The sequence below is a fragment of the Neophocaena asiaeorientalis genome, unplaced genomic scaffold, assembly GCF_003031525.2.
Source record: "Neophocaena asiaeorientalis asiaeorientalis breed wild unplaced genomic scaffold, Neophocaena_asiaeorientalis_V1.1 scaffold69, whole genome shotgun sequence".
Taxonomy (NCBI): Eukaryota; Metazoa; Chordata; class Mammalia; order Artiodactyla; family Phocoenidae; genus Neophocaena; species Neophocaena asiaeorientalis.
In genome coordinates this window covers 804,342-831,797 of record NW_020174373.1, presented here as the reverse complement: position 1 = coordinate 831,797, position 27,456 = coordinate 804,342, and the positions used below count along the sequence as shown (strand labels likewise).

The window sequence follows — 27,456 nt, the reverse complement described above, 5'->3', positions numbered from 1 at the left end:
TTGCGGTCTTCCGGGGGGAGCCGGGTGGAAGGCAGGATGCGGAGCGCGGCTGGGGAGGCGGCATCGGGAGGCCGTTGGCAGAAAGCCAGGGCGGAGGTCAAGCGCGCAGGCGGGAGCGGGGGAGGCCTGGGCTCAGCAGAGCCAGCCGGCTGCTCTCCGCAAAGCGGCAGGAGCCCGTTCGTTCCAGGGCGCGGCGGAGGAAGCTGCGCTCGCCTGTTGCGCGGCCGCCTGCACCGTCAGCTCTGGAGGGGCAGCTGAAAGGCGGGACGCGTCCGGATTTTAGAGAGCATCTCTTTGGAGGTCCTGTAACGGATGGAAGAGCTGCGGCCTCGGAGTGTCCCTCCCGCGTGTCAGCGGAGGGAGAGTTTATGATCAGAAGTGAGGGCTTGCCCAGAGCAGGGACGAACCGACAGGCGCGTTTCTCTTCTGTGCCCTTTACTCTCCGTGTGTGTTACTTATCTGCAAATAAACGTCATGCAACAGTTGACAGAAATATGAGTCGATGAAGGAAGGCATGAAAAAATAATTACGGACATTCTAAATGAGGTAGCTGATGCAACCTAATTTTTTTTTTTTTTTTTTTGCGGTACCCGGGCCTCTCACCGCTGTGGCCGCTCCCGTTGTGGAGCACAAGCTCCGGACGCGCAGGCTCAGCGGCCATGGCTCACGGGCCCAGCGGCTCCGCGGCAAGTGGGATCTTCCCGGACCGGGGCACGAACCCGCGTCCCCTGCATCGGCAGGCGGACTCCCAACCACTGCGCCACCAGGGAAGCCCGCAACCTAATATTTATCTGACCGTTTCTTTCCTTCCCTCCCTTCCTTGCTTCCTTCCTTCCTTCTCTCTTTCTCCTTCTTCCTTTTTCTTTTTTTTCTGTTGTCTTACTGATCTTTTTTGTTTGCCTCAAGATTCTTCATCAGGAAAGAATTCCTTTCCTCTTTCTCTAGTGGCAGATTTTTCAGAGGTTTGCCCCAAATTTCCTCTCCGGTAACTATGATGCTGCACCATCTCAACATCTTCGCTCTTCCAAGGAAAAAACAATTCAGGATCGTAAACAAAACCACATATAATGGAACATATTTCGCTTTAGTGAATGCCTCTGTAAGCACTTGAAGAAGATATAATTAAAACGTTAAGGAATGTCATTAAAAGAAGGAAACCCTTCTGATAATAACGGCCTTCCTGAGAAGCTTTTTATTCAGAGATATACAATAAGCAACGGCTCGGCAATAACGTTGGAGGCGGACGCATAACATTTACTTTTATTATTTATTATAGAAACATGAATGTATGTCTCCTCTCTCTGTAGCTATAAGCACAAACATATATACACATTTATACAGATATATATGTCTGTGTATACATTTATACGCGCACATAGGTATGTAAGTATATTTACGGGCGTGTATGTGGGCATGTGGATTCCGTACCCTCCTACACAGCATAGTGAGATTTCCCAGTCATCTCAAAGTCAGGAGGGAAGGTTATATTCTATAGTAACGATTAAAGTGAATGGCGAAAGATTTTAAAAAATAAGTTTTGTGTTTCTCGATGCACGTGTTTTGTGTCACTGACATATACTGTGTGATGTCTTGCGAAGCTTACCCCCATGGTGCCACAATTCAAGTAAGATCTGCTGGAAATACGGAAGCGCTACCTGACATCTGGTTTTGTGGTTCCACGACAGGTGTCCTGGGATGACCCACCCCGACAAGATGCCAACGCGGGCGCAGTGGCGAGCACTCTCCGTGGTACTGATTCTGCTGTGGGGACATCCGCGCGCCGCGCTGGCCTGTCCGTATCCTTGCGCCTGCTACGTTCCCAGCGAGGTCCACTGCACGTTCCGCTCCTTGGCTTCCGTGCCCGCTGGGATTTCTAAGCATGTGGAAAGAATCAATCTGGGGTTTGTACCACGTTCTTTCTGAGCCATCTCAGCCTCCTTGCGTGCGTGTTGATTTGGTTTTTCGTTATGTGTGTGTGCGTTTACGTAACTGCGGATATATGTTGCTTTATGTGTCACTGTGTCTTGCGTTATGTGCTCCTATATGGGCGGAATCGAGGGGGCATTTGTAACTCTACTCAGTGTGGTCCTTTGGGGGCTGTTATCCGAATTGATCCATCACCAGAAGCTTCTGTCACAAGGCTTAATAACGAACCGTCTCGGAGAGCTTCAGTTCCTTGATAAGTCTCCGGTGATAACAGTTCTTTAATGCAGATATGAAAGCATATGACACACGCATAAGTATATTAATAGTATTCTAAATAGACTTCAGGAACTATTACAGGATAATAAAAAGAATAAGTGAGACATCTGTGACATCTTGTAGGTTATCTGCATGACGCAGTTGTGACATTGAGGAAATAAGAGTTCTTTGAGATTTTGCCTATTTAAAATATTAATATCTTTTAAACAGATATTTTAATGCAGCATTTCAAGGTAGAATTTTTGTATTTTTAGTTTCCTCTTATACCCATATATGCTTTCTATACATTAGCGTACATTGCTATGAATTACAGGTACTCACGTACAATTTTCATATTAAACAATGTATAACTTCAATAGTAAACAATCATTTGGACTTCTTCAACAAAACCTATTAGCTACTTTCTGCCACCCATAAAGCAACAAAATTATTTAGGGTTTGATGAAGAGCCACTGTGGGGACATTTTCATAAGATGAAACAAAGAATTGTAAACCTGCCTAGACATCTCTGAGTACAGAGCTTCAACCATTCTTGCATTTATCGATTATAAAGTCCAGTAGTAGAATAAAAGAACGGGAAGTTAAGACAATAAGAAAAAACACTGAATCCATAGCAATAGACCATTAAATAGCCTCCTCCAAAAAAAGTTTGGCAACCTTTACGATGTGACGCTCTGAAAAATCTAACCACAGTGATGATGGTTCCGTGGGGAAAACAATTTGGCTTTGCCAGCAGAGAGAATAGTAACAGTTTCCTTGTTGCCATCTTTAAATCATTTTACAATTTTAAAACCAGTTTCCTTTTCACAATCTTACAATTCATTCAGAAGAGGAACTGGGGCTGCTTTGAGTCAGGCTGGGATGGGCTGTGCTAGTTTGTGGAAAGGAAAATAGAGCTTATCTATGATTTCTCTTCTTTCTTAACACCTCCTGGGGTGCAAAAGAGCTCTGTCTATAGGGATCACACCTTTCATGAGCCATTTTCAGCACAGTGTCCCTCTTACTGGGTTAACTACCTAATCCCTCAAGGCTGACCCCTTGTCAGGGCACAGAATCGGGGCTACTGTTAGGCCTTAGGGGAGCCCCCTAGACAGTGTGGGATTGAAGGTGCAGGGGGACTGTTTTCTGCGTGTTTCCTGTGTAGGAGCCCCGAATGCCTCACCTGTTGTGTGTTGAGGGTCTGGGCTGTCAGGTTGGCTGGGGGGGTTGGGGAAGAAACCGGATGCATCCTCTCCCAAAAGTTAGCTGTGTGATAGCTTGAGACTTGCAAGACCTATAAACTATTTTTTTGTGGAGCGGTTTGCATCTCATTCACAGTTTCCAGGAGGGTTCTCTTCCGCCCATCTTTAAAATGACGTGTTTTGTAAGCGTGGAACCTGTGTCACGTCTCAGTGAGAACATAGTTCTCGGTGGTTTCATTTTAAACAATGAATGCTGAACACTTACAGTGAATTACAGTGTCCTAAAGGCTTTGCCACTAGAATGAAAGACAGATATCAAAATTACTCGTTTTCCTACCGTCTCCAATAAGATCTTGAGACGGTTTTGTGTGATATTAAAGATAAAGGGGAAAGAAAGGAATAGTTTCACTGCACCCACATATATTACTTCCATCTGGCTTCATTTGTAACATTATTCAATGTGCCACATTTTAAAAATCACTCTTATAATATCACAGCACTATTTCTGGAAACCAGTCTCAAAGCAGATAAGGAGGCTGGCGTTGTGCCTTTTGTTGGGGAAAAAAAAACAAAAAACAATAGCAACGTCTAATACAGATAGAACTCAGGGTCTGAGTTGTCTATTAGCGGTCTGGAAAGGGTTTAAAACTCTCAAGGAATGAGGGATTATTGGCAGAGCAGTAACGAAAAATTTTCATTCCCACACAGATGTTTTTAGGGTTCTCACTCAGCACTGAAAGAAAGATCTGCTGTTTCCTGTTTGGACAGCCCCAAAGCTTTTTCAGAAATCACTTTCCAAATATTTCTGAGTAAGAAAATATCATCCAGTCAAATGTCTGATTTATAGACCTTTAAAGATTTTTCCCCCTTTGATTGAAAGATGAGTTCTGATGACATCTTTCTGAAATTTCTCCCATGCCCATCAGCTCTTTTTCATTTTAAATTTTGCTTTGGGATCCTAACGGGTATCCGTGAAGGAATTTTACCTGTATTTGTTTTTCTTTCTCTTTTATTGCGATATCATTGACACCATTATATGAGTTTCGGGTGTAGAACATAATGATTTGATATGTGTATATATTGCAAAACGGCCCTGTGTTTCTGATATAAAAATCATTCCATTTAGCTGGTTATGTGGTCAGTTATTGCCCGTCAACAGATGAGGAAGACGCTTTGGAGAGAAGGATGGGTAGCTGACCAGTTAAAGGATGGGACTGTACACCAGGTCATTTTAGTCTGCCGGTCACATTATTTTCCTGACTGCCACGTGAGTTTCCCCATCTCTCTGCTGGCTTTTAGACAGGTGCGGGGAGAATTCACCCACACCCCTTGGGTGTGCAGAGAGAATACCATGCTTCCTGCACTTGCCATTCACGTGATTCCCTTGTCTTTTGTCCGTCCCGGAAATGTCCCCCACCCCGCCCCGCATTCGTAACCTTGACACCAGCAGCTCCTGCGTCTGTCACTCTCTTATAAAGAAGCACCAGGAAGGTGATGCAGGACGGAGGATTCCTGAGCTGACATGCCCCCCATCCAGGACTTTGAGGGGATTTACTCAGGTGGGGAGGGAATCCAAACAAGGTGGCCCTCTGCACCCAAACATCTTCCTCCCCTTTATCTTCTCCCCGCCGCGGCATCCACCGTTGTAGCTGGACGTCAAGTTGGAAGTGAGGCTTTGGGGAGACAAAAAAATTCCAGGAGAGGAATAGCACAGCCTTGAACGAAAATGGGATGTGGAACATCAGACTCTTTCTGACCCATCTGAGAGATGGAGCCTTTGACTTGCACCACCGCTGCCTCCGAGTCAAGACCTGCCTCTTCCCTCTGGCCTCTCTGCGCTTCTTTACGTGTGGGGTCTTCGCAGGTGGTGTCACCTCCCCCCAAGCCCTTGGTTCATGCGTCCGTTCGGGAATGCTTCCTGCATGTGCACATCTCAGGTCTTGACGGGCCTCCCGAGTCCCACCCTCACCGTGGCGTCTGACCAGCCTCTTCAACATCCCGTGGCAAATATAACTTGCAAGTGTTTCCCCCGCAAGCTGTTCCTTATCTGCAATTCCATCCCTCAGCCTTGCCTGTGGCCTCTTGCGCTAAGCACGTCTGGAAACTTGCCATGTACGTTGATCTCCACGGCTGCCACCCTGCCCGCGGACACCGGCGTCCCTCCCCGGGATTCACGTGGTCTCCTCATTCCCCTCTTGTCTGTCTCTGACCCATTCTGCACAGAGTGGAGCTTTGTTGTTTTACCACGTGACTTTCTTCATACCACAGCCTTCCTGAAAACCCTCTAGTGACTTCCCGGTGGACTTGGAACAAAGGAAGCTCTTTCCTCTCTACATCCTCCCAATTCTTAGATTACCTGGTCCCTGCCAGCCTCACCTACTTCCCCTGATAATATTCTCCCACGAACTGTTTCCAGACGAGCCTCAGGCAACAAGGAATGGAAGAGAGTTTACGGGCTGACACTCATCCCCTCTTGGGTGTTCACCATCTCAGGCGGATTTCTTGGTAGAGTCCAAATAATGATGAACAAATGAGGCAGTACACCAACCCCCCGTCCTATCCCGACCTGGGTTAAGGCAGGGACTCTCCACTTCAGCACATGATGTTTGGGGCCCACTTACCGTTTTGGACACCACGGTTCCTTGTCATGGGGGCCGGCCAGTGCATTGCAGGATGTTCAGCTCTGGGGTGGACCTCACCTCCCTAGAGGCTGTGATCACCGAGGTGTGGGGCACATATGTGTCTCAGGAGGAAACTGGACCTGGCCGTCATCTACCGAGTTAGCTCTGAGCTTTTACCGGCCTCCTCTACAGATGCATTTCCTTTTGTTGAGGTGATATGGGGAAATACAGAAATCATGTCAGGATAGATGTGTTGGATTTCCGCAGAAGCCCTGACCCCAGGTTCCTGCCCTACAACACAGCAAGGTACAGGATTCTCTGTTCATCTTATAATTGGTTCTCCAGGGATTCACTTTGGGGATTCCCTGGTGTCACTAACAACGGAGCAGTGAGGAATTTCCAGACCGGTCGAGGAAGCGTCTTTACCAATCTCTACGCAAAAACAACACCCCAAACGCACCAGAATGTTTACAGATAACTTCCATCACCCATCAGAAATGGGAGCTTGTGTCTGCGAAATAAGGGTGTCTGTTTCATTTGGTCCTTTATTTCAGAGAACGTCCTTGTCTTACTATATGCAGAGCCACTTCCAAAGCTGTCTTTTTTGGTTTTTTGGTTTCCATTCGTGCTGGCCGCGTGTCTTTGTTATGATTTCCAATGAGGGGCCCTTTCGACCAGCTGCGTTTAAAGGTCTAAATCTTATGTATCTCCCCAAATAGCCTGTGACCACGTAAGTGTACTCTCAGTCAGAATTCCCAGCGATCACACCTTCACTGAACGAAGGCTAATAAAAATGTGTGGGTTTCTTTGCAACCTTAGAAATAGACAAGGACAAGGAGGGAGAGGATTATGCTTTGTGAATGGCACCAGTACAACCTTAGAATCAACATTTTGCTAAGTTGCCCCTGGGTGGGCTGGGAAATCCTCCCCAGATGGGATTGAACTTCACTGTTCCTCATTTCAGTTACTTATTTTCCAGGTTTAATAGCATACAGGCTTTGTCGGAAACCTCGTTTGCGGGACTGACCAAGTTGGAGCTACTTATGATTCACGGCAATGACATTCCCAGCATCCCCGACGGGGCTCTGAGAGACCTCATTTCTCTCCAGGTAAACCCGGGCATTTATGAACAGCACGACTAGCAGCCTCTAGGACCAGTCATGAAGAGGGGAAGCTATAGAATGTTCCCTAACAATGATTTAAATGGCCTTTTTTTTTTCACATAAGAAACGAGCTTAATGTCGTTCCTTTCCTGCCCTTTGTTCTGGTTTCTCTTCCTGGCTGTGGGTTGGTTGGTCTTCTGGTTTTTTATTTAACCTTAGACAGGATTTCCCGTCCTCCCTGTCTTTGTAGGTTTTCAAGTTCAGCTACAATAAGCTTCGAGTGATCACAGGCGAGACCCTGCGGGGGCTCTGGAACCTAATAAGGCTACACCTGGACCACAACAGGATCGAGTTTATCCACCCACAAGCGTTCAGTGGCTTAACGTCCCTAAGGCTGCTCCACTTAGAGGGAAACGCGCTTCACCAGCTGCACCCCACCACGTTCTCCACGTTCACGTTTCTGGATTATTTCAGACTCTCCACCGTGAGACACCTCTACTTAGCCGAGAACATGATTACAACCCTTCCCCCCGGCATGCTTCAGAGCATGCCGCTTCTGGAGAATCTTTACCTGCACGGGAACCCGTGGTCCTGTGGTTGTGAGATGAAGTGGTTTCTGAAATGGGATGCAAAATCGAGAGGTGAGGACAGGAGAGCGGCCGCGTGACCCTTAGCTGCCCAAGCTTTACCTCTCTGGACAAACTACTTTCTGCACCATTGCTTCATCTTAGGTCGGGTGAAACCACGTCCTCAAACCAGTGAGGCAGGAAATGATATAACTGAAATGTCAAGGCAGCTCCATGGCGTAATTCAAATGCAGGTATCCTTTATCGAAATGTAGAGTGGTTATCATTTAATGAGTGATAGACAGTTGACTCTGGTTGGCATAGCAAGGATGTTTGGAGGATCCTTTTCGACCTTGGGTTACAGCTAAAGGTTGGATTTTCCGTGCATCCTCGTCCTACAGGAAGTGTTCAGGGATGCTCGGAAAAGAGAACACTGGGCTGGCTATGTGATTGTTCTTTTGTGATGAGGGATACAGGTGTTCTGTATTGAGCCAGAGGGGGGGATAAAAAACCCAGGATTGATAGGTAGAAGTTGCAAGAAAGTAGATTTTGCATCAAAATAAGAAAGATTTTTTTTCCTTTTTCTTTTACACCCCCTTCCCCAAGCCCCACGTTCTCAGAGCCCATTGAGCTTATCCTACCTGAGTCTCGTGGCTCATCTCCAACCTCACAGCCACCAGCCTGGGTCTAACTCCTTTCTCCTGTCTCTAAGGAGGCAAATGGAGTGCTCTGAGTAGGTCTTTTTCTTTTCTTTTTTTAAAAACATTTCTTACTTTATTATTTTATTTATTTATTTAAGTTTGGCTGTGTTGGGTCTTTCTTTGTTGCTGCGCGTGGGCTTTTCTCTAGTTGCGATGCACGGGCCCTAGCCGTGCAGGCTTCAGTAGTTGTGGCGCGTGGGCTCTGGAGCGCAGGCTCAGTAGTTGTGGCTCGCGGGCTCAGTAGTTGTGGCACGTGGGCTCTAGAGCGCAGGCTAGCGCGGTGCCTACCCTCCTGCAATGGGCTGGTCCCACTGTTCCCTGTACTCACTCTGCTCTAGCCACACTGCGTTGCTTTCTGTTCCAGGCACCGTCTGAACCGATTTGTAGCTCAGCGTCATTGGACCTGGTCATCATCTACCAAGAAAACTCTTCTGCTAGATGTTCAAGGGTCTGGCTTCTTTTCAGCGTTCAGATTTTCACTGAAAGCTCTCCTCCTCTGAGAGGTCTTGCTACCCTTAATTTCAGCTTAGCCTCTCAGCCTGTGGCCATCGAGGAACTTCCAGCCCACACACCTTAGGTCACAATTTTGTTTTCACATATATATATATATATTTTTTTTTTTTTTTACATGTATGTATATATATTCTTTTTCAGATTCTTTTCCATTGTAGGTTATTTATGGAGTTTAGTTCCCTGTGCTATACAGTAGGTCCTTGCTGTTTATCTATTTTATATATGGTCCTGTGTATCTGTTAATCCCAAACTCCTAATGTACCCTCTCCCCCCTTTCCCCTTTGGTAACCGTAAGTTTGTTCTCTATGTCTGTGAGTCTGTTTCTGTTTTATAAATAAGTTCTTCTGTATCACGTTTTTAGACTCCATATACAAGCGATGTCGTGTGATATGTGTCTTTCTCCTTCTGACTTGCTTCACTCAGTATGACAATCTCTAGGTCCCTCCATGTTGCTGCCAATGACATTATTTCATTCTTTTTCATGGCTGAGTAATATTCCATTGTATATATGTGTCACATCTTCTTTATCCATTCATCTGTCGATGGGCCTTTGGGTTGTTTCCATGTCTTGGCTACTGTGAACACTGGGGTGCGTGTGCTTTTTGAATTTTGGTTTTCTCAGGGTATATGCCCAGAAGCGGGATTGCTGGGTCCTACGGTAGCTCTATTTTTAGTTTTTTAAGGAACCTCCATCCTGTTCTCCATAATGGCTGTATCTACTTACATTCCCACCAACAGTGCAAGAGGGTTCCCTTTTCTCCACACCCTCTCCAGCATTTATTATTTGTAGACTTTTTAGTGATGGCCATTCTGACTGGTGTGAGGTGGTACCTCATTGTAGTTTTGGTTTGGTTTGCCACAGTTTAACGTAGGCACTTGCAGTGGCGAGGTGTCTCTCCTCCATGTGAAGATGGCGAGATTCAGGTTCTTTCATCGATGGCTCCACTTTACATTTGATACCAGATTTGCTAAATCAGGCAAAGGATGAGGAAGGACAGGTATACTGACCTCTTAATTTTCTTAATCAGAAAAGACACACGTCGCCTCCGTTCATATTTCAGTGCCCAGACCCCACTGGGTCCAAGACAGGCTGAAAACCGTCATTTCCCAGCAGGAACACTACACGCTTGGTGGTGGAATCATGGAGCTTCGGGGGGTAGAGAGCCACCGCAGCCCTTCTGCAGACACACGCCTGTGCCCTTGTGTGCTCATATGTATGCGTTATGTCTGTATATGTTTGTGTGTGTCCATATGTGTGTCTGTGTGGTATGTCTTGTATTTGTGTGTATGTGTGTTTGGGGGGGTATGTGAAACCATCCTATTTGCATCTCGAGATTTTTACTTTGAAACTCGAATAGAAAACTGCATTCAGAGAAGCAAAAGTAGACATAGTGACATTGGTTGGAAGGTTTGTAATACTCCGGGTGACGGCAGTTTGGCTGTTTTATTCCCAGCGCGGAGGGAAAGAAGTGGACACGTGCCACGAAGACTGTCAAAAAGCATCCTAGTTTTCTAGTCTCCCCACTTACGAATACAGAAAAGCCACGAGACGTCTAGCAGGGAGAAAACATAATGTGGTTCTATAGGTGTCAGTTCGAGGAACCTCTGTGCCCTTTAATAGACGCGTCAAGTAGGGCATTGGGTGTGGGACTCATAAGAATGAGTCTGGGCTGGAGAAGCACAGCTGGAACTCATCACTGGCGAGTGAACGGTAACTGAAACCATGCACGTGGGCGAGGCCATCTAAGACCTCAGCACAAGAAGGGAAAGGGCCGAGACCGACTCAAGGAACACATCATCCATAATGAGTTGGGCAGAGAAGGAGGAAACAGTGAAAGAGTCAGTGTTGGCCAGAGAAGGAGAAAATTCTGGAGGATTTAATGTCCGGGAAGCCAAGAGTAAAATGTGAATCCAAAGTAAACACTGCCTGAAATGAATAATTTGAGCAAGAGAAAACATAATTATAAAAGGTAGACGATACGATCCATGCCAACTGTTGATCCTGTAACCTGGAAATATATTCACGGGTTGCAGTGACTTAACGTAGATGCTCCTGGGCCCTCGTAAAAGGTTACTTGTAGAATACGTACAAACAGACATTCTTTTTTAACTTAAAAATGATGCCCTTTAGAAAAGTACTCATTACTCACCGTCCAGAAGTCCCAAAACCCCGGTGAGGTACCATGCACCGTGCTAAACTGACTTCAAGTCAGAGGGGACGTCACAGAGCGAGGTGGGTGAGGGCTTAAGTCGTTGTGGAGGTGCATCCGGGTGATAAAGATGCAAAGGCTTTAACCCTCTAGCCATTCTTTGCGTCGCCGACTTATAGCATGTTTGTGTGTGGTTGCGTGTTTCAGGGATCCTGAAGTGTAAGAAGGACAAAGCCTACGAAGGGGGTCAGCTGTGCTCCATGTGCTTCAGTCCCAGGAAGCTGCACAAACAAGAGATTCAGAGGCTGCAGGACATCGCTTGTGAGAAGCCTTCTATCGAGTCCCCTCTGAGACGGAACGGGAGCCGGAGTAGCGAGGAAAATCAGAGTCAAGAGCAGGACGGTGACACCCCGTCCTCCCTGCAGGGCTTCCAGTATCCCGTATGGAACATCTCTCTGAATATGAGCGACGAACACGGGAACACAGTGAACTTGGTCTGTGACATCAAGAAGCCCGTGGACGTGTACCAGCTACACTTGAACCAGACAGACCCTCAAGAGATAGAGGTAAATGCCACGGTCGCCTTGGATTTTGAGTGTCCGATGACTCGAGAAAACTATGAGAAACTCTGGAAGCTGATTGCCTATTACAGCGAGGTCCCTGTGAAGCTACACCGGGAACTCACGCTCAGCAAAGACCCCAGACTCGGCTACCGGTACAGGCAAGACGCCGACGATGAGACCCTCTACTACACGGGCGTCAGAGCCCACATCCTGGCAGAGCCAGAGTGGGTTACACAGCCGTCCATAGGCCTCCAACTCAACCGACGTCAGAGTACGGCCCAAACGGTGCTGCTGTCCTATTCCTCTCAACACGCTGTCACCGTGTCCGCCAAAGACGCGAGGCCGTCTCGGAGCAGAAGCTGGGTAATGATTGAGCCTAGCAGAGCGGTGCAGAGAGCCCAGACCATCTTGGAAGGGAGTCCATGCCAGCTGAGCTGCAACGTGAAGGCTTCTGAGAGCCCATCCATCTCCTGGGTGCTCCCAGATGGCTCTGTCCTGAAAGCACCAATGGAAGACAAGGACGGGAGATTCTCCATCCTCACCAGCGGCTGGCTGAAGATCAAATCCACGGAGCAGTCAGACGCTGGTCTGTACCAGTGCATCGCTCAGGTGAGGGATGAAATGGATCGAATGGTCTATAGGGTCCTTGTGCAAGCACCTGTCACTCAGCCCCCTGATGGACATACCGTGACCATTCAGAAGAGCCCAGGGGAGCCGGTGACGCTGCCTTGCAGTGCACTGGCCATACCTGAAGCCGAGATCAGCTGGATCCTTCCAAACAGAAGGATAATTAACGATATGGCTAACACGTCACACACATACGTGTTGGCCGATGGAACTCTTTACATCCCAGAGGTCCAAGGAAGCGACAGTGGTTACTACAGATGCGTGGCTGTCAACCAGCAAGGGGCAGATCATTTTACAGTGGGGATCACGGTGAGTAAGAAGGGATCTGCCAGGTCATCGAAAAGAGGCAGACGCCCAGGTGGGAAGACCCTTCCCAGAGGAAGAGGAGATGTCGTGGAGGACGAAGGGGGATCCGGCCTAGGAGATGAAGGTAACACAATGAAGAGGGTTCTCCATCCGAAGGACCAAGAGATGTTCATCAAAGCAAAGGACGACGCCGTCGCTGGAGGTCAGAAAACCAAGAAAGGGCGCAGAAAACTGAAACACTGGAAGACTTCCGAAAAGGAGCCAGACACCAACATCGCAGAAGGTCGCAGAGTGTTTGAGTCCAGACGAAGGATAAACGTGGCAAACAAACAGATCAGTCCAGAGCAGTGGGCAGACATTCTCGCCAGAGTGCGTGGGAGAAGTCTCCCTAAGGGAACGGGAGTACCCCAGGTCGTTAGAACCAGCACTCCTCCATCGGAGAGTCTAGAAGTGACACCCCTTTTGCCAGCCGCTGCTCCCCGCTCAGTATCACCCGTGCAGACCACAACCGGTGCGGAAGAATCCTCAGGAGACGTCTCTTTATTTGGCAAGGAAGAGCAGGTTGCTGGCACTGTGTCTTCAACCGGGAGGGCTCTGGTGCAGTCTGGCCACGATGGAGTGATTCTTGCTGACCCCAAAGTGACAAGCACACACCTGGAAGAATTGATTGATGGTGAGTTTTCTGAGAAGACCAAGCCTGCAGCTCCCACTGCAGTTGACTCGAATTGGGCTAGAGCCACGACACTGCTACCTGTGCCTTACGAATCTTCTACTCTCCAGACCCTGGATGTGGTCCGCGAAGAGCCCACTAACAAAAACATAGCCACAGAGGGCTGGTCCACACTAGACGCTGGATCCATGCCAGAGTCTCCATCCAGTGAGTATGGGTCTCCATTGGATGCCATCTCCTTGGCTGAGTCCGAGACCCTGCCATACTTTTACCAAGATCCGGAGACAAATTCACAGCCAGGTGAAAGGACGACGAGAGAACAGACCTCCGCACACGTTACTCCAGTGCCTGCCTCGTGGGTTGCTAACACCAGGACCTCTGAGCCATTTGAAGATCCCATTTTAGGGGACCCCAGAGTCCCAGCACAAACAGCCCTGCAAGAGCAAACAGAGAGCCCCGAGCTTGTGAAAAGCGGTTTAAGCGCTCAGGGCCACCCACTGATTCCCAAGGGCACAGAGGAGAATTCTCAGACACTGCAGGAAGGAGGTCTGCTAGAGAGAGACCCCAAAAGCTCCAGAATTCCTGAGAGTAAGAGGCAAGGCGTCGAATCCACCACTCTGCCGGACTCAGCCCTGGAAGCCACGATGAGCATCACTGCCATGAAGCATCCCAAGGGAACCACACTTGGCGTTCTGCTCGACGAGGACACCAGCACGGTAGCGATGATGCGGCCAACCCAAAAGGCCACTTCCCCATCAGCGCTGACCACTCATCCTTCCCGAAAGAGACCCAACGGGAGGAGGCGATTACGCCCCCATCGATTCCGGCACCGGCATAAACAAACCCCGCCCACGACGTTTGCCCCAGCGGCCACTTTTTTGACACCACTGACTCGGGCACCTGAAGTGAAGACTCCAAGCCAAGCGGAAAGCTTGCTGGTTCCTACATCTTGGGTTGATAGCACAGTTGGTACCCCAAAACTGATGGACGTGGAGAAGCATGCAGAACCGGTATCCAGGGGCACCCCACGCAGGAAACATGGGAAGAGGCCAAAGAAACATCGATACATCACCTCTACCATGAGCTCTGTAGCGTCTGTGTCCAAGCCCAGCCCTTCCCCAGAAAATAAATATAAAAGCACTGTTACCCCCAGTTCAGAAGTTGTACTTGCACCCACCACCGTTTCTCTCACAACTGGAGACCCACGCGAGATAACCAGAGTGGAAGATTATAGGACAGCCGCCACCGAGACACATTTATCTCGTGATAAATTCCAAGAGACGATTCCAGTCACTTACGAGCCTGTATCGGACGGAAAGGAAATTAAGAATTATGATGTCACAAACATCAAGGACTATGAAACCGACGGTCTAGTCCCTGGCGAGTCAGTCACTCGCGGGGCATCGCCTTCTGGGGCCGAGGTCTCCAGTGTGGGAGTATTTAAGGAGGCACCCCCTCCTTCTGGCTTTCCAGGAAGTGCAAAGTGGGCTCCTCCAAGGGCAGCCCGGCCTGAGCGGCTACAGACAGACCCACCTGTCACCAGCTCTTCAGAAGCTCTTACAGACTCACCCTTTTTAAAAGGGTTGGAGGACCCAGGTTTTCCTTCTGAGTTTTCACCTTCTGCCACAGTCTCTATGCTCTCGCAACAGGAAGAAGTGGTCCCTTCAACTACTCTCGCCATCCTAAAAGTAGAGGCGTCTTCAAGTCAGGCGGAAACCTCCATCGGTGGTCAGAGTCATCGTGAAACCACTCCAGCCACTATCCGTTCAGAAATTAGACACCGGGATGAAGTCTCCACACGTGCCCTGGTGGGGGAGCCAGCAGCCCCATTCCCACCCACAACTCGTGTGTCTCTGGCAGAAACGACCGCAAAGCCCACACCTCTTACGTCAGAAACACTGCCAACATCAGACGCTTCCAAACAAAATGTTTCCTTCCATTACGCTGCGGGGACCCCAGCAACCGGAACACCTTCAGTGAGTAACGAAGGAACTCAGCGTGTATCGAAGCCAAACGAATTATCCACTCCCTCTTCCCACCAGGACAAATTTACCTTCACTCCGAAGCAGGAGTCGCAAAAGGCAGCCTTTGATGGTACAACCAAAAGCAGCCTTCCAAGGGGTCCAGATACTCACCACGAGGCTGGGAGGGGCCAAGGTTTCCACCAACCAGCCAGAGTCACTGCCACAGCGGTCCCCCAGAGAGGAACCGTGAGGCCGCCACACACGGCCACAGAAAGCTCCTTTAGGTACGTGGTCACTCACCAGCCCCACCTGACCAGCAAACCGGAAATCACTGCGTATCCGTCGAGGGATCGGCCGGAGAATAAGCGCCTTACGTCTCCAATGTTACCAAGTCCCACAACTCCGGTGGTTCCGTTGCCTAGGTCCAAACCTAGCATTCCTAGTAAGTCGACTGACCAGGGAACTGACCCGTTCACCGGCAGCTCCACATTGTTTGGAGACAACAGCATCCCTGATTCAAGAGACCCAGCTGGCAAGCTTCCAGATTCGAGAGTCCCTTATTATCCCGATGGGAGAGTCCCTTTCTTTTTCAACAGGACCCTCTCTTTTCCACAGTTGGCAGTTACTCCGAAGCCTCGGATCCCCACCTCTCCTGCCCCAGGGACGAGAGGGAGAAAAGTCAACCCAGGTCCCTACAATAGGATACATTCTCAGAGCATCACCCATGTGGACTTTGGTCCCCCAGCACCACCTGTACTGCACCTTCCCCGGACCGTGGCGCCACCCTCAACAAACTTAAGAAACATCCCTCTGGTCTACTCCACCCGGAGCTCCGTCCCTTTCCTAATATCTTCTGCCCAGCCTTCCAGAAGCTTCCATCAGAGCAGCTCAAAGCTCTTCTCTTCCAGAGGACCACCTGCATCCAAATTCTGGACGCTCGGGGAAAAGCCCCAAATTATCACCAAATCGCCCCAGACCGTGTCCGTCACTGCCGAGACAGATGTCATGTTCCCGTGTGAGGCTATGGGGAAACCCAAGCCTTTCGTGACTTGGACAAAGCCGTCCACAGGTAGGTTGTTTAAACATCTGCGTTTTAACCAGGGCTTGTGTAGGGGAGGGGCTTACTGGAGTCTGTGAGTGCAGGTAGGACCAGAGATTCCGGGCAGAGGGACAGGCAGATGGGATGGCAAAGGACAGCTGAGAATCTACCGACAGGTGTATTCCTTTTCGGGCACGGGAAGTGAGGAATTCAAATGGGTGTCGGGTTTTAATGGAGTCATGGAAACACGTACGAGCTTCTCTGGGTAGGGCATTCCTAACCGAGGCTCAGGGCTGTGCCACTCTTGCCTCTTCCCAGTGAGGTCCAGCACAAAGGTCATCCACGAGCCACGTCGGGGTGCAGAGGGGCGTGAGGGGAATTGTGCAAACCCCTCTTGTCCTCGCGCTGGCTTGAAAGGTCAGTGAAGCTTGGTGTGAGCTCATCAGGCATTGCTTTGACTTGAACCTAGAGATATGATCGTATGAGTCCCCTCGGGCTGCTGTCGCAAAGCACTGGAACAGTTGGTGCGGCTGGAACAGCACGTGTGTTTCCTTTCAGTTTGGGGAGGTTGAAATCCAAGATCAAGGTGTCACTAAGGCTGGTTCCTCCCGAGGCCTCTCCCCTGGGCGTGTAGGCGGCCATCTCCTCCCTGTGTCCTCATAGGGTCGCCCCTCTGTGTGTGTCTGTGTCCTAATCCCGTCTTCTTACAAGGACACCAGTCCTATGGGATCAGGACCCACCCTAATGACTTCATTTTACCTCCAGCCCCTCTTTAAAGACCCCCAACTCCAAATACAGGCACATTCTGAGGTCCTGGGGGGTCAGGGCGTTAACATATGAATTGTGGTGGGAACACAGTTCAGTCCGTAACAAGGCTCTATACAGTGGTCTCTACTTGGCAGGCTGGGATGCCCAAAGACCACTTTGCTTCATAACATGACCGTCGGCTTTCCCGATGGCGAAAGAGATTCTAGGAGACGGAAGAAAGTAATAGCGGAGGGCCTACAACCTCCACGAACGGACCTCCCTTTTCCCCTTTCTCTTCCCTCCTCTCTCAACGTGGCTGAGTCCTTCAGGCTCGCGTCCTGTTCAGAGGGTTGGGTTTTTTTCGGTTGCCATTTAGATAATCCGGGAAATGACAAGTGCTGATATCACTAGAGAGAACTGTACATTCCCCGCTTATCTCACACATGTTGGATGTGTCCCAGTGGTGAGCAGAGAGCACTGAGCATAGGGAAGTTACCGGCGTCTTTGATCAGCTCCGCATTTGACAGCAAACGCTTTCGTAATGATCTAATAAGGAACTTGCTTGAAATAACTAATGGGGAACACCACGGGGTTTTCATTCTAGAAGGATTGTGCCTTCGAAGGAAGGCATATTCCTCCCCTGGGAGATCCCATTTGCGTTCATCCTTAAGGTCTACCATACCTTGTGCCATTTTAGAGCATCCCTGGACCGTGCCCCCTCCCTAGACAGTCATGCACCTTCCTCTACCTGACCAGGAATCTGTTTCTACTGCTGGCTTCTCCTTTGTTAGCTAGCTCCAGTTTTTAGAAAGTTCTTCCTCATTTCATGCCCAAACCAGACAGTCTCCCATCCAGCCAGCGGTGTTTTCTGTGGTCCTGGAGCTGCACGATGTCTCTCATTTTATTGAACCTTTTCTACCCAGTAAGCCGAATCATCTCATCGAGTGCTAATAGGAGGCCACCTTCTACCTGCCCGTCGTGATCTGCAGGCAGTTTTAGTGGGCCTTCCCTCCCACCTGAAACCCAGTGAAATAGACAAGCGCTTTGGGGTCTCTGCGTCATAAAATCCCTCAATGGGGAAGTGGTTGGGGGGCAGCAGGAGGCCTTCCACGCCCACAGTCACCTGTCATCCAGGAGGGCTTGGACGCAGACCAGAAGGACCTGCATCTCCTCGAAGGCAGGGAGGTTATACTGTCGTCAACCAACACCTGTTTCCCTATGAGCAGGTGGGCTGGGAAGACTCACCTGCAATACCCCGTGCACGGCGGAAAGGCTTGTCGTGGGAAGTTTCAGGTAACTTAGGAGGTCGAGGGTGTGAGTCCTCAGCACTAGGGCTGGGGACAGCGTCCAGGGTTCCAGGGTTCCATGCCAAGGCAGGACTCCCAGCTTAGAGAAAATTACTAGGAAAAGAAGCAGAGGAGTTTGTCAAAACTAAAATGAAGAGCCCACTGACGGGTGCATGGACCCGGGAACCAAGCAGCGTGGGATAGGGTGGGAGGATTGAAACTCAGGGTTTTCTGGGGCTTTTCCCAGTCTTTCAGTATAGGATTTGTTATTTTTCAGGTATGGCGAGGCTAACGGGTCAGGAGATGACTGCCACTGAAAAGACACTTGGTCACTCACGGTGGCCAAGAGGAAGGGGCACAGCACACCAAGCAGGGTTACACGGGGAAGCACCAGGGTCGGTCAGGAGGCAGAGGGAAAGGGGGAAACCAGACGAGAGCCTTTACTGTGATTTTCGCAGGAAGGAACAGGTGAGGCAGGGTGAGCGGGGTTAGGACAGCCTGGTGTGAATAATTCCAGCAGGTCCTGGGTGCACGGGCTGCCCTAGTTGTCTGGTACCTGTCCTGGGGGGATGAGGGCGGGTGGATGGTGGCCCAGAGTATGGGAGCCTCTCAGAGCAGGGAGTGGGGGACAGGCTCTGGATGGGTGAATTTGCATTTGGAAGGGGGGGTCCTCTGCTATATCTCTAGGAATTGGCCGTCCCTGGAAGGTCAGCAAGGCCCCAACACGTCAAAACATCAGAAACTCTTGATTATTACAGACCCCGACTGTGGCAGAATCCTGAGAGATGGGCTATAAAATACAGGGAGTAGAGGCAGTGGGGAGAAGGACGGGTGTGTGCCCTCTGACTGCAGAGGTGGGGCTGTCAGGCACCGTCAGGAAGCCTGCGTCAGACTGCAACTCAACCAGACGGGGCACAGCACGACCAGCCCCATGTCGCTCTCAGGATCCTGGCCGGACAGAGGCGGTCGGTGACTGAGAACCTGGGGCATCCCTGCAGCCGACCTGGGGACCTCAGGAGGACAGCCTCCACGCAGCGAGGCAGAGGCTGAGCAAAGTGGGGCTGCCTCTCCAGTCCCTAAAGTAAATGAAGAGGCCACCCTGGGAGACCCTGGGGTTCATGACGGCTTCCAGAACCCTGTCTGAAAACCATGCCTGCTGCCTTGGCCTGAAGGTGGCCTATGCCCTGATTTGGGGATTAGTGTAACAGTCAAGACGAATATCAGAGGAACTGGGTGGTGGGTCTTTTTTTGCTTTCACTGTCTGGACATAAGGAGGAGGATCAGATTAACTCACAATCCTTGTTTCGTCCCTTTGGCAAGACCGTGTTTGCCCTGAACCTGACGGTGCCTGTTTTTGGTTTCCAGGGGCTCTCATGACCCCCAACACCAGAGTACAGCGGTTTGAAGTCCTGAAGAATGGCACGTTCATCATCCGAAACGTACAGGCGCAGGACCGCGGCCAGTACCTGTGCACGGCCACAAACCTGCACGGAGCAGACAGGATGGTGGTCCTGCTGTCAGTCACGGTGCAGCAGCCTCAGATCCTAGCCGCCCACTACAAGGATGTCACCGTCTACCTGGGCGACACCATCGCCATGGAGTGCCTGGCCAAGGGGACCCCAGCTCCCCAGATCTCCTGGATCTTCCCCGACAGGAGGGTGTGGCAGACCGTCTCCCCCGTCGAGGGCAGGATCACGCTGCACGAAAACCGGACCCTGTCCATCAAGGAGGCGTCCTTCTCAGACAGAGGCGTGTACAAGTGCGTGGCCAGCAACGCAGCCGGCGCGGACAGCCTCGCCATCCGCCTGCACGTGGCGGCCCTGCCACCCGTCATCCACCAGGAGGAGCTGGAGAACATCTCGCTGCCCCCTGGCCTCAGCATTCACATCCACTGCACCGCCAAGGCCGCGCCCCTGCCTAGCGTGCGCTGGGCGCTCTGGGACGGGACACAGATCCGCCCTTCGCAGTTCATCCACGACAACCTCTTCGTCTTCCCCAACGGGACCCTCTACATCCGCAACCTGGCGCCCAAGGACAGCGGACGCTACGAGTGCGTGGCCGCCAACCTGGTGGGCTCGGCGCGCAGGACCGTGCAGCTCACCGTGCAGCGCACCACCGCCAACGCGCGCATCACGGGCACCTCCCCGCAGAGGACCGACGTCCGCTACGGGGGGACCCTCCGGCTGGACTGCAGCGCCTCCGGAGACCCCTGGCCGCGCATCCTCTGGAGACTGCCGTCCAAGAGGATGATAGACGCGCTCTTCAGGTACGTGGCGCTCCTGCCTCGCCAGCAGTCCCGGGGCTCCTGAGCCCGTCTCCCCTCTGGGTGCTGGGGAAACCTCCTCATGGGGTCGGGCAGAAAAAGGAATGACTCCTTGTCGGCAGTGCTGACGCACAGATGTTGCTTCCTGTGTGGGCCGGGTGGGGGGCATTTCTTTCTCACACGATGCAATCTTGTCTTTTTTCTTTGTTTCCCGCCCCGCCCGGGGATCGAACCCTTGCCCCCGGCACTGGGAGCGCAGAGTGTTGACCACTGGACCGCCAGGGAGGTCCCACTCTTGTCTTTATCAGTTGAGATGCAGAGCAAACACCTAGCCCTTAGCCCTGCTTTTCTACTCCCCGCCTCCAAAGAAAGATAAAGCAATAGTTTTTGTTTTCATGCTCGTAGTTTTAACTGTATTGAAATAATTAGATAAAACAATTTCTTGTCTTATTCTAATCTGAACAAAACACATAGGAGCTTCAGATCGCGTCTTAAAATGTGTCAGCAATAGAAGGAAAGGAGGTAAAACAAAGAAATTAAAGGCATATAGCAGCACAAAGGTAGCACATCTGCAGTTCTAAGAGTTCATCTTGGCTAGGAAAAAAAGCACCTTGCCATGCCCCGTCTTCAATTCGCAGATGTATGAATCTAGAGCAGTGGGTCTCAACCAAGCGGGATTTTGTCCCCCGGGGACATTGAGCCATGTTTGGAGACATTTTTGGTTGATGAGAGTTGGTGAACGAGGAGGGGATGCTACGGGCACGTGGTGTGTACAGACCAGAGATGCTGCCGACCGCCCCACAGTGCACAGCACGGCCCCATGTCAGAGAGTCGTCTAGCCCCAAATATCAGTAGTGCTGACGCTGAGAAATACTTTCTTAGCAAGGAAGACTATCATCTATCTAGTTATCTATCTATCATTTATTTTTATCTGTCATCACCTATCTGATATCTATCATTTATCTATCTGGTATCTTTCCATCTGCCTGTCTATCCTCTATTCTATGTATCTATCTGTCATCCCTCACCTTTCCATATCTAGCTCAAACCCTTTACCTATTTACCAATCATCTATTTTTATATATCTAACATCACCTATCTGATATCTATCGTTTAGCTAGTATCTTTACATCTGCCTGTCATCTATTCTATGTATCTATATATATCATCTGTCATTTATCTATCTTATCATCTATCTTCATCTGTCTCTAGCTCTATCTACCTACCTATCCATCCATCTTACCTCTCTCTCTCTATCATCTGTGTCTGTCTATCATTTATTTTTATCTATCTGTCACCACCTATCTGATATGTATTATTTATCTCTATAGTAGCTTTCCGTTTGTCTCTATCACGTATTCTCTGTATCTGTATATCGTCTGTCATTTGTCTCTTCTGTGATCTTTATCTATCTCTAACCCTCTGTCTGTCACCTGTCTCTCTATGGAATTGGTTCTCAACTAGACAGTTCTGTCTACCAGGGGGCACTCACCAATGTCTGGACGTATTTTTAGTTGACACAACTCGTGGGGAAGGGTTGCTACCCTTTAATTAGTGGAGACCCGGGAGGCTGCTCGGAACCCCACCATGCACAGGACGCCTCACCACAGAGAGTCATCCAGCCCCTGATATCAGGAGTGCCGAGGCTGAGAAACCCTGAGGTAGATCCCCAAAAGCCATTGTCTCTTTAATAACTGTTACAAGGTGCAGAGGAAAGAGACAGTGATTGGGAACAGGAAGCAAAGACGCATCAGTGGCGCCATGTTGGAAACCCTCTGGCTTATGGTGTGTCTTCAGCCCACACAGCCTGGCAGCTCAGACGGGACCCCCCCGCACCTCAGCGCGGGTTCCTCCCTGGGATGTGATCCGAAGTAGCGTCCAAGGCTCTGTGCAGCTGTGTCTGGTCTGCCCAGTCTCCTTCCAACGCAGGAGAAGGGCCAAGTCGCCGTATTTTAACTTCGGATGGCTGGGTGGTGCCTAGTGAACCCTGCACAATCGATCCAGAGTACCACATACGCGATTTTCCCCGCAGTATCTTCCAGCTGAGCCGGTGTCCTGCCATGCACAGGGTTGTTTTCCATTGACATTGGCGAGGCGGAGGCAGTGCTGACTGAACGCTGAAGTGAAAGAAAGTAGTTCCAGTGTGAACTGGGGCCCTTCTACTGGTATCTCGCGATAAATCATAAGCCACGGTCTCTGTAGCTTCGTTATTCCTAGATTCTGGCTAATTACATTCTTAGAAAAGTGTAATTAAACAGCCCATGTGAGTTTTTTAAAAGAACGGGGCTGTTTGCCCTGCCTACACACTGGGACTGTTCTAAAACAGAGATACTGGACTTTCCTGTCTCGAAGCTGAGTCTCCCGTAATGTGTAGCCATGCATCTTTTTCAGAGTCGCTCTGTTGATTCAGCTAGCGACCAAGGTTAGGATTTGCTGCTGTAGAAGTTTCTGAATGTTTACAGACATGTGCTACTATATACATTTTTGGATTCTGACTCCAAGACTCATTAAAATGCCTCTGTCTGCTCCACGCCTATCGAATGACCTTCTGATTCAGGTTGACTTGACTCTCGCTCGTGGCCGACAAAACACGTTACGTGGTCCTTGTCAGTGGGTGCTTTGATGAACGGTAGCCAGGCTTGAATTCCATCAAAGGCAGACACTTCTTTTTTTTTCATCAGTGACACGGTTCCAGACGTGCTATTCGAATGACACAGTATGCAGGAAATATTTAGGGGTAATAGTCAAGCTCTCCCTGCAGATGCCAGAATTATAATTTATAAGTAATTGAGATTTTCAATCTGGACACGTTCAAAGCAGAAACCTCCCAAATCTCTTCGCCCCGTTATTCAAAACATGCGTTCTGCGTTGCTGGAGGACCTACCGATACATATTTATAAAAATGTCACACGCCTAGTGAAGATATTTCTGTCTTTCTTTCCGTGTTGCCTTTTTAAACTGAAAACTCTTTCTCGAATATTAACTCAGCAGCGTGTGAGTTTAGGTCTACCACGTGGAGAAACGGAAAGTCAGCAGGAGGGTACGAGCTGGTGAGGGTCATGAAGCTTTCGTTACAGATTCTAGGGAAGAAGCCTTTACGCCAATAGCACCAAGTTCTGAAGAATCCAATCGTAGCCTCGAAACTCTGGGTGTAACCACAGCTACGTGATCCGTACTGTAGCTACTTTGCTTCCTGTTTGCCTCATAATGGGATACAACAGCATAAAAATTGTCAAGAGTAAAAATCGTCTATAAAACTTTTAGGGAAAATGTCACCTCTTCCTGAGGTTAATGCACTTTCATTCTGTCCAGGACGCTAGAATTTTATCTGCTTTTATCATTACAACAAGCTCCACACTGACAACCAGGCAAATATTTGATCCACACACGCCCACACACACCGGGCTGATGTCTTAGACTGCGTTTCACATCTTCGAATCAGAGGCCAGGCCAGCCAAAGGTCAGACTCCACCGGGGAGTTCTTAACTGTGGTAAATAAATCACTTCTGCGTTTGGATGGCCGTCGCCTCCGGGCTGCAAAATCCATCTAACGTTTTTGAGCGGCAGTCCTGTGTGCCGAGAGTTCTGAGATCCACAAGTTTTTGTTGCGTTCCGGTGACCTCAAGCCGGGAGAGACAGCGTTCGGGAGACTGACATCTTATTCTGTTTTCTTTCTCTCGCTCAGCTTTGATAGCAGGATCAAGGCGTTTGCCAACGGGACCCTGGTGGTGAAATCCGTCACGGACAAAGACGCGGGGGATTACCTGTGCGTCGCCCGGAATAAGGTTGGCGATGACTTCGTCGTGCTTAAGGTAAACGTGGTCATGAAAGCAGCCAAGATCCAGCACAAGGAGGAGAATGACCACAGGGTCTTCTACGGGGGCGACCTCAAAGTGGACTGCATGGCCACCGGGCTCCCCAACCCCGAGATCTCCTGGGGCCTCCCGGACGGCAGCCTGGTCAACTCCTTCATGCAGTCCGACGACAGCGGTGGACGGACCAAGCGCTACGTCGTTTTCAACAACGGAACCCTCTACTTCAACGAGGTCGGGTTGCGAGAGGAAGGTGACTACACCTGCTTTGCCGAAAATCAGGTTGGCAAGGATGAGATGAGGGTGCGTGTCAAGGTGGTGACCGAGCCCGCCGTCATCCGGAATAAGACGTACTCCGTGGTCCAGGTCCCCTACGGGGACGTGGTCACCGTGGCTTGTGAGGCCAAAGGGGAACCCACGCCCAGGGTGACCTGGCTTTCTCCAACCAGCAGGCAGATCCCCACCTCCTCCGACAAGTACCAGATATATCAGGACGGCACTCTCCTTATCCAGAAAGCCCAGCGCTCGGACAGCGGCAACTACACCTGCGTGGTCAGGAACAGCGCCGGGGAGGACAGGAAGACGGTCTGGATTCACGTCAACGTCCAGTCGCCCAAGATCAACGGGCACCCCAATGCCATCACCACGGTGCGGGAGATTGCCCCAGGAGGGAGCCGCAAACTCATCGACTGCAAGGCGGAAGGCATCCCCACGCCAAGCGTGCTGTGGGCCTTTCCCGAGGGCGTGGTCCTGCCGGCCCCTTACTATGGTAACCGCATCACCGTCCATCGCAATGGTACCCTGGACATCAAGAGTCTGAGGAAGAGCGACTCTGTCCAGCTGGCGTGCATTGGGCGTAACGAAGGCGGGGAAGCCAGACTCATTGTGCAGCTGACGGTCTTGGAGCCCGTGGAGAAGCCCATCTTCCACGACCCGGTCAGTGAGAAGATCACCGCCATGGCTGGCCACACCATCAGTCTCAACTGCTCAGCGGCCGGGACCCCGACGCCCACCCTGATGTGGGTCCTCCCCAACGGGACGGAGCTGCAGAGCGGCCACCAGCTGCAGAGGTTCTACCACAAAGGCGACGGCATGCTCCACATCAGCGGCCTTTCCTCCGTGGACGCTGGGGCGTACCGCTGCGTGGCCAGGAACTCGGCGGGCTACACGGAGAGGCTGGTGTCTCTGAAGGTGGGGCTGAAACCCGAAACAAGCAACCAGTACCACAATCTGGTCAGCATCATCAATGGGGAGACCCTGCAGCTGCCCTGCATCCTCCCGGGGGCCCGGCAGACCCACTCCTCCTGGACGCTGCCCAACGGCATGGTGTTGGAGGGTCCCCAGGTCCGAGGACGCTTCACCCTTTGGGAAAACGGTACCCTCACTGTGCGCGACGCGTCCGTCTTCGACAGGGGCACCTACGTGTGCAAGGCGGACACGGAGTACGGACCCTCCGTCGCGAACGTCCCGGTGATCGTGATCGCCTATCCTCCCCGGATCACCAGTGAACCCACGCCTGTCATCTACACCCGGCCCGGGAGCACCGTGAAGATGAACTGCTTGGCCGTGGGCATTCCCAGAGCCGAGATAAGCTGGGAGCTGCCGGACAAATCGCACCTGACCGTGGGGACGCAGCCCCGTCTCTACGGGAACAGGTTTCTTCACCCACAGGGGTCGTTAATCATCCAACAGGCCACCCAGAGGGACGCGGGCTTCTACAAGTGCACCGCCAAAAACCTCCTGGGCCGTGACTCAAAAACAACCTACGTCCACGTCTACTGAAACCCCGGGAGCACACCCTGGACTCCACGGCCGCTGCTTCCGAAGTTAGAACAAAGCCTCCTTTGGGTTCACAGGTGGGGCCGGGGAGTCAGGGCTCTAAAAGGATTTGTCCCGGGGCACGGTGGCCCCCTCCGGCTTGGGTTCGAGGCCCACTGTCGACCCTGACCTGTGCTCGTTGACGAAAGGAAGCAATGCAGGCACGGGAAGCAGGTGTCAGCCTCTCTGGGGGACTTCCTTTCAGGTTTACAGGATGCTATATGCTCTTGCCTTCCATTTCACAGGACTTGGGCGCAGATTACAAATTCTGTGTTGCTGGCGCCATCCTGATGCTGGAACGGGCGTCTGCAGGATATCTAAGGAGCGTGCGCTGCAAAGAAGCTGCAGAGATTCACAGTGCCTTGCTACCCCCGCGGAAGATGCATTACCTAGTTAACCCGCTGCCGTTGTAACATGATAGAACGTTCTAGAATGAGTATCCATCTTTCCGTTACTCCTTCTGTCACTTCAGAACTCCAGTTTGCCCGACAAGGGCTGAGAACCAGAGGGATTGTTTGTTTGTTTGTGTCTCACGTACACGTGTCCTACAGTACAGCTCCCATTTTATAGGAAAGGATGCTTTCTCCCTGGAACTCACTTTTTATATAGTGTTTTATATATATATATATATTTTTTTCCTTTCTAATCAGACGATGAGAGTAGAAAGAGAAAGACATACTTTCTGTCTCATTAAAAATAATAAATTATTGGTCTTTACAAGGCTTGTATACATTAGAGCAGGCACGGAAATGCAATTAAAACCAGTTTCCTTCCCGACTTCCTTCAAATTCATAAACCACTGTTATATTACCTTTCCCAGCGACCCTCTGGTAGGGGATGCTGAGATACTGGATTTCCCTGTTGATGATAAAATTTATCCGGAGAGAGCCATGCGGGACCGGGGAGACGACAGGAGAGGGAGGACAAAGCGAAGTTGTGACTGCCCAGAATGAACCCAGAGCCTTCCAGAGGAGCCCAGAAATATCTTTCCTCCTGTCAATTTGTGTCCTCGAAAAATAGATCTGTTACTTCCACGACTGCTTTGCTGTATTTTTAAGGTCAAAATGATGTACATTGGATAATAAAATAATATTTTCCAAAGAACCAGGCAGTCATGACAGTGATATTTTCAAGGGCCAAAGCCACTTCAAGCGAGTCTGCGCTTAGATCAGGTTGGTTGAAAAACCGCTTTTATCCACCACGTTGGAATTATTCTCTTCTCTGTGAGTATTTCACCAGCAAGGAAACTAAGTCCAAGGTGGCAGCTCCGGCAGAGTCTCTGACAGGAAGGTTAGGTGGGACCAGCTCCAGTATGAATCAGGAT

General features: G+C 50.5%; 1 protein-coding gene across 1 annotated transcript; it reads left to right on the top strand.

Annotated features, from left to right (window-relative positions):
- Nucleotides 1–1,707: 1,707 nt before the first annotated feature.
- On the top strand, nt 1,708–27,236 carry MXRA5 (matrix remodeling associated 5). The gene is made up of 6 exons (XM_024756292.1): nt 1,708–1,901; nt 6,984–7,113; nt 7,358–7,748; nt 11,245–16,236; nt 19,605–20,505; nt 24,188–27,236. The coding sequence occupies exons 1-6, from the start codon at nt 1,714–1,716 to the stop codon at nt 26,094–26,096; spliced, it is 8,511 nt and encodes a 2,836-aa protein (XP_024612060.1). The 5' UTR covers nt 1,708–1,713; the 3' UTR covers nt 26,097–27,236.
- The last annotated feature ends 220 nt before the right edge of the window (nt 27,237–27,456 follow it).